Genomic DNA, 12,136 nt, shown 5'->3' on the forward strand with positions numbered 1-12,136 from the left:
GTCCAAGCTCCATTACTGCCCGAGTAGATATTTCTTTTACATATCAATAAAACAATATGAAATAAAACACCCAAACTAAATGCTATTCTCTTCAGCGAAATACACTAGCCTGAACACATTGATGATGTATTTTTTTTATTCCGAATCGTATAGTTACAAAAAGATCGTTTGGTACCAAAAAATAAAAATAATATTCTAGACAAATTAGTATTGAATAGCTATCTACCATCGTAGCTCGGAGGTTCGTCTGTGACACAAAAGGGTATTTTTTTACATACAATGGAAAGATCAAGGAACGCTTGTCACGATTCTGACTGTGACTGTATGAGTCTATGGTTGTTTGACACAGCCCTTTTGGTCATCGCAAATGAACCCTTGTGGACAACAATGCAGACCATCGCTGCAGCACGAAGCATTCGGAAGAGGACAGCAGTGCTGCTGAGCGGACGAGGAGCCACAGCATGTGTGGTACGGCTCGCAGGTGCATCCAGCACCTCGGCCACCTCTCGGCACGAAACGAATCGTATGATCGATAATCACAGGCGTCTTTGCAACAGCAGGTCGTGGATGCACCGAGGGGTGCTTTTGGAACATCGGTAAAACATGGCGTCCTCGCTGACAATGTTCGCTCTTGTCGTTGCAAGTGTAGCCCGAAGGACAGCAGTGCTGCATGTCAGCACAGCAAACAGCTGAGGGAAGGGGACAACAGCCGTATTTGGTTGGCCCCACAAGGCAGCACGTTTCACCGGTGTTACAGTGCGAACCGTCTTTGCATTTGATTTCGCCAACGCCAGCACGCTGAACAGTTGCGTGGTATGAGACCATAGGTGTAGAGTCCTTGGCCATGTCGCACGTCGACGAGCTTATGTCGCAGTGATAACCACACGGGCAGCAGTGCTTGCCATCGCTACAGCAGACAGCGTTAGGTAGGGGACAGCAGCCGTAGGAGCCGGTAGAAAGTTCGCAGCAAGTTTCATAATCGTAGCAGTGAGAACCGTCGTTGCAAGTGATGTAATTCGCTCCTGAAGCCCCTACAAAAGCACATAAAGATTTGTTAATAGAAAATGTATTGGAGATATACCTGGTTCAAAAAACGATGTTATTGCAAATGGCTAATGGCTGCTTATCGGTATAACTGGCACCATTCCTACAATTATCATTGATAATGTGAGCAGATTGTTTTGGCCAGATTGGTACAACACTCTCATTGATTATGTGGGCAGATTGTTTTCTAAAACCACACGCACATATGGAACAAAAAAAAGGCCCAACACTTAAATCGTTAAATCAAATGTAGGCGTGGTGCTTTTCCTTGATTGACATTTACCGGAAAAATTAATCCAAATATGATCAGCAAAAACCACAATATCACAACACTTTTAAATATAAGAATAGTAGACAAATAACTAAACACGATACCTGGTCGGTTATTCGCAGCCGATATCAAACTAACACTGTGAAGTGTGGATAATTCTGATGTCGTCTGTATATCAATGCAAAGGGCAAGAGAGTTCTGTAAAATCGGCACGCGAGAAGCACCCTTGACACATTTTTTACTGGAAAGGTCACAAGAATACCCATTAGGGCAGCAGTGGACTTCATCCGAGCAACAAACGGCCTTGGGGATTGGACAGCAAGCGTAACCCCCTGACCTCTTCTTACAACAAGTGGTACCATCTGGGCATGCAAGGTGACTACCCTCGCAGATAACATGCTTGAACTTCTGAGCTGGTGTTTTCTTGACGAGAGGAAGCACAGAGCCATCATCACAGCACACAGCATTGGGAAGAGGACAGCAGCCGTATTGACCAGAGGATAGTTTGCAGCAAGTATTACCATCGGGACATTCTGCTTCCCCACCTGGACACACAACATTCTTCAGCTGCTTGGCTAGTGTTTTCTTGAAAAGTGGAAGCACAGAGTCTCCTTTGTTGCAACTGCCACTCGAGGTGTCGCACGTGTATCCATTAGGGCAGCAGTGAACGCCATCATCACAGCACACAGCATTGGGAAGAGGACAGCAGCCGTATTGACCAAAGGATAGTTTGCAGCAAGTATTACCATCGGGACATTCTGCTTCCCCACCTGGACACACAACATTCTTCAGCTGCTTGGCTGGTGTTTTCTTGAAAAGTGGAAGCACAGAGTCTCCTTTGTTGCATCTGCCACTCGAGGTGTCGCACGTGTATCCATTAGGGCAGCAGTGAACGCCATCATCACAGCACACAGCATTGGGAAGAGGACAGCAGCCGTATTGACCAGAGGATAGTTTGCAGCAAGTATTACCATCGGGACACTGTGACGTCTCGTCTGGACAAACAACATTCTTCAGCTGCTTGGCTGGTGTTTTCTTGAAAAGTGGAAGCACGGAGTCTCCTTCGCTGCATGTGCCACTCGAGGAGTTGCACGTGTATCCATTAGGGCAGCAGTGAACGCCATCATCACAGCACACAGCGTTGGGAAGAGGACAGCAGCCGTATTGACCAGAGGATAGTTTGCAGCAAGTATTACCATCGGGACACTGTGACGTCCCGTCTGGACAAACAACATGCTTCAGCTGCTTGGCTGGTGTTTTCTTGAAAAGTGGAAGCACAGAGTCTCCTTTGTTGCATGTGCCTCCCGAGGAGTTGCACGTGTATCCATTAGGGCAGCAGTGAACGCCATCATCACAGCACACAGCGTTGGGAAGAGGACAGCAGCCGTATTGACCAGAGGATAGTTTGCAGCAAGTATTACCATCGGGACAGTGTGACGCCCCGTCTGGACAAACAACATTCTTCAGCTGCTTGGCTGGTGTTTTCTTGAAAAGTGGAAGCACGGAGTCTCCTTCGCTGCATGTGCCACTCGAGGAGTTGCACGTGTATCCATCAGGGCAGCAGTGAACGCCATCATCACAGCACACAGCGTTGGGAAGAGGACAGCAGCCGTATTGACCAAAGGATAGTTTGCAGCAAGTATTACCATCGGGACACTGTGACGTCCCGTCTGGACAGACAACATTCTTTAGCTGCTTGGCTGGTGTTTTCTTGAAAAGTGGAAGCACAGAGTCTCCTTTGTTGCATGTGCCACTCGCAGTGTCGCACGTGTATCCATTAGGGCAGCAGTGAACGCCATCATCACAGCACACAGCATTGGGAAGAGGACAGCAGCCGTATTGACCAGAGGATAGTTTGCAGCAAGTATTACCATCGGGACACTCTGACGCCCCGTCTGGACAAACAACATTCTTCAGCTGCTTGGCTGGTGTTTTCTTGAAAAGTGGAAGCACGGAGTCTCCTTTGCTGCATCTGCCACTCGAGGTGTCGCACGTGTATCCATTAGGGCAGCAGTGAACGCCATCATCACAGCACATAGCGTTGGGAAGAGGACAGCAGCCGTATTGATCAGAGGATAGTTTGCAGCAAGTATTACCATCGGGACACTTTGACGCCTTGTCTGGACAGACAGTAGTACCTAATATATTCTTGTTTTGTTTCCTTAAATGGATAAGAGGTTTGACCTGTGAATTCGTTTGCACATTTTCCTGCACACATTCATGCCTGGCAAGGTCACACTTGTATCCACTGGGACAGCAGTGTAGGCGATCAAGGCAACACACTGCTTTTGGTGTAGGACAGCAGCCATACAGTCCAAATTCAGTTAAACAGCAGGTGTTACCATCTGGACAAACAGATTCATCTGGGCACAAAACATCCTTCTGATTTTTGATGGGGCTGGCAACCTAAAACACAAATTAGTACTCAATACTAACATCACTTCAACTCTGAGCTTCCCAAAATGATCAGATTTTATATAATTATCCTAAAAAATATATAATTTACTCCTTGTAATTACCCTTGATGCATAAGAATTTAAATAATAGTGTGTGCTCTTATTACGAAATATATGTTCTTTTTTGAAGGTTTTCAATCTGTCAGTACCTGCAATAACTGGATGCTAATGCGGAACTATTAATTTTTACCATGTTTTATTATTATTATAAAAAAAAATAGTTTCAGCTTGCATAAAAATAACTATCTATAAGTATTTCAATAACCAGAAACAATAAGGGAACATTTCATTTTTTCATGCTGTAATTAAATTTGGTATTAAACAATCCTTCCCAGCTTCACTGTCTGAATGCGAGTTATTAAACTTAAATGGCTATTTTAAGCAAAAACATTTCTACTTCAAATTGGCCACTTTAACAAATATATATGATATGAAAAAATACCAAATTATATAGAGAAATTCAAGCCGCAGAACTTCAAATGTCAAAACAAAATATCTAAATCATAAATTTTAAAAAGTAAAAAAAATTTAAATTATTTTGTATGATTATTATCCAAATTTTAACCACATTCTGATGTTGGTGTGGCTCATCTAAAACTTAACCATTGACTCTATGGAAAAGCAAATCAATGTCCTTTATTACAGTGATACTGTAGTTGTTAATGGTTGCAACAAAAGAGTGTTTTGCTGGTATGACCCACTGTATGAAACTCATTTTCAAAGCAAAAACTTGTATAAAAAAATACTGTACTAAAGTTTTGTACAACTTAATTTTAGACACATTCTTAAAGTCATATTATAAATCCTATAATTAAAAAAAATGATGTCATATTTCTGATGAGCTTTTCGTGTTTCAGTTTATTCTTATCTTTCATTTACAGAGTGGAGAGATTTTTACCTTAACTGAAAGAGATGGGATTTTCTTGAGCAGCTGTAGCACATGCTTTCCTCTTATGCAGGCCCCTCCTGATGTATCACATTTGTAACCATAAGGGCAGCAGTGCCTTAGATCTGAACAACAGACAGCATTGGGGATAGGGCAACAGCCATACATTCTATTGGGCATTAGACAACAGGTATAGTCATCAGGACACTCCACCTCTCCACCTGGACATTGGACAGAGATCACTGGAGTTGCACCAAGTATCACCAGCCCTACGACTAGACTCAACATCTGAAATAAATAAGAAAGGTTAGATACATAATTATGATATTATAGGCATTGTGTGATATCAGAAGAAATCAAAGCTCACTCGCAGAATCATGCAAAGAAATCCCCACCTCATATTTATCTGGGATTGTCTGTCTAGTATTTGCAAATCATCCTCAACATTATACATAAGGAATCACAGGTGGCCCAGTGTGTTAGTGCGTCAACGTATGGTGCCTCTCACCTCTGAAACGGGTTCGATTCCCGGACGAGACATGGACAGTATCTTTCTGTTTCTCTGCCATGAATTCGACTTGTTGAACGTATGTGGGCTTACTAGAAGCTTGTGTTCCTCAGTTCCATTTTTTATTGTGTCATCATTATCTTACAAGTTGTAAATAAGATAATGTACCGTCTGTCTAGCTGTTGTGCAATGACTCTTTGAGCTATTACTGTCTAGTAAATGCAATGCTTCTGGTTTTTACTTTTAGTAATGTGCAATGCTCTTCAGCGTCTGTTCATTTCTTATGTTGTCATCATTATCTTACAAGTTGTAAATATTAATACCTTAGGATTTTAAATGTGAAGCGCTTAGGACATGGTTAGTATAAGTGCTATATAAATGCTTATTTATTTATTGATATTATTATCTTATTACTTATATAACATCAGAAATCTCCATTCAGAGCTTGGGTGGTACCACATTTTCTGTTTGACAGCAAACTTTTACTAGGTAAGGGAAAAAGACTTGGAAGAAAGTGGAGATATTTTTGAAAAACATATCCAGTTCATTTCCCAAATCACCCCCTGCCTTCTCAGCATTCTTCTTTTAGCTGATTTTCACACACACAGTACAGGCTGTTGAAGAGTATTTTACTGATTTGTGATTGGCCCTAAATCAAATCCATGATTTCTGAATAGCCTAAAAATGAATTTGTGACTATCGTAAATTGTGATTGGGGCATTTTTACTTTCAGGATTTGTGATTGTGCATGGCTAATAAAAACTTTCATTTGTTAAACAAATGCAATTCTAGGTTGCCTTGACTTGTTAAACAACTTGTTTAACAAGTCAAGACAACCTAGACAATTGCATTTGTTAAACAAATGAAAGTTTTTATTAGCCATGCACAATTGGATTGCAATTTGAGGTATTTTTGTTTTAGAGAAGGGGCAAGCAACCGTGCGAGAGCCCCTTTAAAGAATGGTGATCAACCTCTCCTTTGTTATTGTTTATTATTGAAAATACAACAGTTCATTTCCATGGAAACTTCAAAATAACATAATCTTTAAATGAAGTCAGGTACGTTATTAAAGATATTTGATTGAAAATATTTTGGTTTCTCAGTTGAATTAGTTGATGGAAATGGATGTTTTGAGTGACTATCCATTGAGCAGGGGCATAAAATGGTGACGTGATGGGCCTATCACATACTCGTGAGCAAAGCAAAGGTTTATACTGTGATCCGTGTATGCTTCTTTTTTTAACTTTGTGATTTTTGAAAGCACGAAACTTTGTGATTGATTTATGATTTATAAGGCTTCTACCACTATTACACATACGGCTCGGAGCACGGCTCCAACTCAAGTGTAACCTCGGTTAGTAAGCACTGTCACTGGGGGTGGTCACTGCCAGAGGGTTTATTGCGTCCCCAGTGGTTCTTTTACGTCCCTTCGGTTCAGGTTTAGTGCAGTACAGCTTGAAGAGACGGGACCTCCGGTTTAGTGTCCTTATCCGAGAAGACTGGAAACACGGGAGAATAACTTCAACTCACTTGTGACAAATTCGATTCAAGGCAGGAACCCGGAAAAATCCCCAGTTTGAGCCAGGATTCGAACCTGGGCCACAGCGGTGAGAGGCCGACGCGCTTACACACTAGGCCACCCGTGCTTCCATTCTTGATGGGCAACCTTTTCACCACCCTTGAAACTAATCTTCCCAGTTTTAGAGAGTATGTAATAACAAAAAGTTGACTTAAAAGTGCAAAATGTGCAAACTGCTCTCATTTATATATGGGTGATACAAGCTAAATAGAAAATGAATGTAGATAATATAGGAAAAAAAACTTGATTGACAACCCAGAACACACACAAAAAAAATCAACTCTCCGCATTAGGCGGGAGTCTCAAGATCTTTAACCTTTTCTCAAGTCTAATTTTCTTGAAGATATCCATAACTTTACTGTATTCTCCCGCATTAGCTATTTTGGTACTTCTGATACATTCACTGTATATTCTCAAGGTTTTTCCTAAAGTGAGGTTGACAGCTATGCAAAACTATAATTTCAAATAACAATTCTATGAAGACTGAATATAGTAAAGAGATCACAAACATATTACCTAGAATCAGTTAAACTCATTGCATAAAAGTACCACAACCATAAGTATTTTTTTCTTTGCACTTGTTTAGATGATAATTGTTATGAGTAGTCCTTATATGGTAGTCACGCCATCACGTGACTAACAAGCAACCCTGTAAGCCTGCGATGTGATTTGAATAAATTAGTCTGAATGTGATCTTGCCGTAGCCTGTAGTCCTGTTACTATTACAGCCATAACTCAAATCATTACATGGTACCAGGAGTCGGAGGTCCAGGGCGACAATAATCATAGATATGGAGAAAATCAAGCCACCGCCAGAACTAGACATGGATAGTCGGAATTTAGCGGAAGCATGGAGAGAGTTTGAAGAGAGCTGGGAGCTGTACGAGATATCGAGTGGGCTAACAACAAAGGAGGAGAAGGTCCAAGTGGCCACACTTTACAGTATAGTGGGGCTGAAAGCCCGAAGAGTTTTAAAGACGCTACCAGGAATACCAGAGGTGATAGCAGAGAGAAAGGTCAAAGACACCCTGAAGGCCCTAAAGGATTATTGTATGCCGCGCACGAATGTAACCTATGAGAGGTACATTTTCCGAACAACCACTCAAGGGGAACGGCAGTTCGATACATTTCTAACCGAGTTGAGACGCAAGGCCGCGCTGTGTGACTTTGGTGTAATAAAGGACTCGCTCATACGTGATCAAATCGTTATTGGAACCAACAGCCCTACGCTGAGGGAGCGACTCCTCCGTGAACCGGATTTAACCCTCACGACAGCCATAAATCTGTGCCGAGCTTCAGAGCAGGCGATTGAGCAATCGAAGTTGATCACGAGGCCAGAGCAGTCACAGGAAATCAAGGAAATTGATTCGCTAAACGCAAGAGCTCCGACACAGAATCAGAACAAGGGACAGAGCTTCAAATGCAGATTTTGTGGGCTGCAACACGATCAGGGGAATTGCACAGCATACAACGCAACCTGCCATCGGTGCAAGGAGAAAAATCACTTCGCCCGCTGTTGCACGAGGAAACTCCCCCAACCGCAAGCACATCAACAACAGCGTGGTGCTTCTAGAGCTATCCGCGAGGTCGAGTTACAAGAGCAGCAAGACCCAAACAACCTGTATAAAGAAATCGAGAGCCTTTACATCGAAGAGATCAAAAGTAGCAACAAGATAAAGTGTGTGGAACAGTGCCTGAGTTTGAATGGGAAGAACGTGACTTTCAAATTAGACAGCGGCGCAGAATGTAACGTGATCCCGGAAGCGGTTGCGAAAGAACTTGACTGCACGATCGAACAAACAGCACTCAAACTACGAGCTTTCGAAGGAAACCCCCTAAAAACTGTAGGCAAATGCTATATAGATACACTTGTCCAAGGGCAAGATAGCCCAATCGCAGTTGAGTATTATATAGTAGAGCACAATATTAGACCCATTTTAGGCGTAGAAACGTGTCTGAAGTTAGGTTTAATCACATTTAGTGGTGGTGCGCGAGCGCAAGGTCTTAGCATAGATGCGCTAGAGCAGCCACGCAACCTCCTGGATCAGTTTGAGGATGTTTTCACAGGTCTGGGATGTGTTGAGGGTGAGTATGATATCTGCCTCAAAGAGGGCGCAAGTCCTACAATTCAGCACCAACGAAATGTTCCACTGCGTTTGATAGAGCAGTTAAAAACCACCATCAATGACCTTGAGCAACGGGAGGTAATCAAAAAGGTCAACGAGCCAGTTGAATGGGTGAGTAACCTTGTTATTGTAGAGAAGAAAGATAAATCCCTTAGACTATGCCTAGACCCCCCTGATTTAAATGAAGCCATTGTAAGGGAAGATTATAAACCGCCTTCAATCGAGAAAATATCAAGCACCCTTAATGGGTGTACGGTATTTACAGTTGTAGATATGTCCAGTTGCTATTGGCATAAGAAGCTGAGTGATGCAGCATCATTACTCTGCACATTTAACACGCCCTTTGGTAGGTTCCGGTTTTGTAGAATGCCATTTGGAATTTCATGTGCTAGTGAAGTGGCACAAAAAATGGTAGAGGAGCATTTTGGTGACATAGAAGGTGTGCTTCCTGTTTATGATGACATTATTATTGCAGGAAAAACGACAGCCGAGCATGACAGAGCCCTACACAAGGTGCTTGAGAGAGCCAGGGAACGCAACATCAGATTCAACAAATCCAAGATACAGTACCGGCTAGACAAGGTAAGCTATATGGGGGAGGTGGTCAGTAATAACGGGTTCACGCCAGATCCTGCTAAAGTATCAGCCATTTTGAAGATGCCTGTCCCACAGTGCAAAAAGGATTTACAGAGATTGCTGGGAATGATAAACTATTTATCAAATTACATACCCAGCATGGCTGAATTGACTGCCCCATTGAGAATGCTCCTGAGGAAGGAGGCAGCCTGGGCCTGGCACCCAGAGCATGATGCAGCATTAGCCAAGCTAAAGACAGCACTCACAAGCAAACCAGTACTTAGATTCTATGATATACACTTACCTACCACCTTGCAGGTTGACGCCTCAAAGAGTGGACTTGGAGCCTGTTTGCTCCAGAATGGTCAACCAGTAGCATATGCCTCCAGGGCCCTGACTAGTGCAGAGCAAAACTATGCACAAATAGAGAAGGAGTTGCTTTAAAATTGTATTTGGATGCGAGAGATTCAATATGTATACCTATGGGGCAGATATTGATGTTATGACTGACCATAAACCTTTAGAGTCCATCTTTAGGAAACCGCTGCACAAAGTGCCTCCCCGTCTACAGCGAATGAGGCTGAGACTCCAAAAATACCACACTTCTGTCCGTTACGTGCCAGGCAAGTACCTATACATAGCCGACACCTTATCCAGAGCATATGACACAGAAGCCCAAACCCAGACTAATGACATGCATGACGAAATGGAGCACATGGTCCATTGTATTATGACAGACCTGCCTGTCTCAGACACGAAGCTCTCACAGCTCCAAGAAATAACAGGCAAGGACCAGGACATGTTACTTCTTGGTAAGTATATAAGGGAAGGGTGGCCGCAAAACAGACAAAGTGTTCCAGTGCAACTTAGACCCTACTGGAATGTGCGTCATGACCTACACCTGTTAGATGGGCTTGTCATGAAGGACCAGCGAATAGTTATTCCAGTCACATGGAGACCGCAAATTCTCCAACAAATACACAAGGGCCATTTTGGTATAGAGAAAAGTAAGGCTAGAGCACGGGCCGCGGTATACTGGCCGGGTCTTAGTGCCGACATCTCCGAAATGATAACAAAATGTGACAAGTGTTTAAGTTTACAGAGAAAACAGCAGAAAGAGCCAATGCAGCTCAGGGAGGTACCACTGTTGCCATGGCAACACATTGCATCAGACATTGGTGAGTATCAAGGGAAGCTCTACCTAGTGGTCATTGACTACTATTCCAAGTATATAGAAGCAGTGAACATGAGTGGGAAAAAAGCTGGACATGTTATCAAGGCGCTGACCGAAATTTTTTCTAGACATGGATACCCTGAAACGCTCACAGCTGATAACAACCCTTTTAATGCAGAAGAAATGCACGAATACGCCAGTCGATGTGGATTTAGAGTTATTCCTACTAGTCCTTTATACAGCCAGTCCAATGGCCTGGCAGAGAAAGCAGTAGGGATTGTAAAGGGAATCCTAGGTAAGGGATGCAATCTACATGAAGGTCTAATGGTCTATCGCAACACTCAGGTAAGTAATTTTCCATACTCTCCTAACCAGATGCTTTTCAGTCGTCAGGTACGTACAACCCTCCCCATGCACCCTAGAGCACTTCTCCCCACTGTGCATGATGACATCCGCACACAGCTACAGGATCGGCAATTGAAAACAAAAGAGTACTATGAGAAGGGATCAAAGCCCATACCCCCATTGAAGGAAGGGGATATGATAAGGTTTTAGAAACATGGGGAGAAGAATTACAGTCCTGGTTGTGTCAGTGGAGTTCACAACACTCCCAGGTCCTATGTGATAACAGATCAAACTGGGAGGGAGTATCGCAGAAATAGGCGCGCGCTTAATGCATCTAGGGAACCACCACTGTATGTCAGTAAAGATGATATGCTAGATAGCACCTTCGAAAGTGAAAATGTAGTGATCACTCCAGAAGAGCCACGTAGATCTAGCCGTGCCAAATCTGCACCAGTCTGGCACAAGGACTATATCATGGACTCATAGCACATCATATCTTATCCTTATTATGCTGTTGATTAATTATGATTATTCATAGATTATTAATTATTGTATAGCTTAACTTGAGAGGGGGGTGTTATGAGTAGTCCTTATATGGTAGTCACGCCATCACGTGACTAACAAGCAACCCTGTAAGCCTGCGATGTGATTTGAATAAATTAGTCTGAATGTGATCTTGCCGTAGCCTGTAGTCCTGTTACTATTACAGCCATAACTCAAATCATTACAATAATGACCACTATAGAAAACCAAAATCAGGGAAAACAGCAGCACATTGCTTTACGGGAATGGTTAAGTGAGCATATTTCCTGTGCTTGCTATAGCCTATATCTAGTCTTTTTACAGCAGCCAACGTGACGAAGCTGAACACCTTCCGGTTTCGACTGCATAGTTTCGAAGATACAAGTTGCGAGTGCAGAGATTCGAATAGTTCCTTACCTTTAAACAGATATCAAAAGAAACTGACAGTTTCTGATATCACCTGATTCAATCCGAAGAGGAGAGCCTTCTAACGAATAGGGCAAAAAATGTACCTCCTCTTCAAGGAAATATGCCTCCTTTTCTCAAAACTTGAACTCTCGTGACTAGCTCTCGTGACAGTCTCGTACCCAGACGCCGCGCGATGCATGACGGTCAGGATGCGGTTTTGGGGTCGGAATGATTTCTACGC

The 12,136-nt window shown here is 42.8% G+C and overlaps 3 protein-coding genes across 5 annotated transcripts; 2 read left to right on the plus strand and 1 right to left on the minus strand.

Moving 5' to 3' along the window:
* Positions 1-118: 118 nt before the first annotated feature.
* Positions 119-12,044, minus strand: LOC5521743 (progranulin-like). 3 transcript variants are annotated; one of them, XM_048723592.1, is made up of 5 exons: positions 11,905-12,044; positions 4,670-4,945; positions 2,260-3,721; positions 1,420-2,034; positions 119-1,031 (listed from the first exon to the last, which is right to left on the minus strand). In XM_048723592.1, exons 2-5 carry the CDS (start codon positions 4,943-4,945, stop codon positions 331-333), a joined length of 3,054 nt encoding a protein of 1,017 aa, XP_048579549.1. In that variant the 5' UTR covers positions 11,905-12,044; the 3' UTR covers positions 119-330. The 3 variants fall into 3 exon arrangements, with proteins under 3 accessions (XP_048579549.1, XP_048579548.1, XP_032222749.2); XM_048723591.1 differs by adding an exon at positions 9,751-9,859 and having other exon boundaries at positions 1,420-3,721; XM_032366858.2 differs by having other exon boundaries at positions 1,420-3,721.
* Positions 7,218-9,890, plus strand: LOC116604552 (uncharacterized protein K02A2.6-like). The gene is made up of 2 exons (XM_048721615.1): positions 7,218-9,452; positions 9,765-9,890. Exons 1-2 carry the CDS (start codon positions 7,536-7,538, stop codon positions 9,888-9,890), a joined length of 2,043 nt encoding a protein of 680 aa, XP_048577572.1. The 5' UTR covers positions 7,218-7,535.
* Positions 9,919-11,175, plus strand: LOC125559815 (uncharacterized protein K02A2.6-like). Its single transcript, XM_048721664.1, has one exon. It carries the CDS (start codon positions 9,919-9,921, stop codon positions 11,173-11,175), a length of 1,257 nt encoding a protein of 418 aa, XP_048577621.1.
* Positions 12,045-12,136: the final 92 nt, after the last annotated feature.

Source organism: Nematostella vectensis, chromosome 2 (assembly GCF_932526225.1).
Source record: "Nematostella vectensis chromosome 2, jaNemVect1.1, whole genome shotgun sequence".
Taxonomy (NCBI): domain Eukaryota; kingdom Metazoa; phylum Cnidaria; class Anthozoa; order Actiniaria; family Edwardsiidae; genus Nematostella; species Nematostella vectensis.

Coding starts and splice junctions, on each gene's coding strand:
- LOC125559815 (XM_048721664.1), top strand. CDS start 9,919: ATGTATACCTATGGGGCAGATATTGATGTTATGACTGACCATAAACCT.
- LOC116604552 (XM_048721615.1), top strand. CDS start 7,536: ATGGAGAAAATCAAGCCACCGCCAGAACTAGACATGGATAGTCGGAAT. Junction 9,453..9,764: donor TACAGTACCGGCTAGACAAG/GTAAGCTATATG, acceptor ACCACCTTGCAG/GTTGACGCCTCAAAGAGTGG.
- LOC5521743 (XM_032366858.2), bottom strand. CDS start 4,945: ATGTTGAGTCTAGTCGTAGGGCTGGTGATACTTGGTGCAACTCCAGTG. Junction 3,722..4,669: donor TCCCATCTCTTTCAGTTAAG/GTAAAAATCTCT, acceptor TTTGTGTTTTAG/GTTGCCAGCCCCATCAAAAA. Junction 1,032..1,419: donor GGCTGCGAATAACCGACCAG/GTATCGTGTTTA, acceptor GTGCTTTTGTAG/GGGCTTCAGGAGCGAATTAC.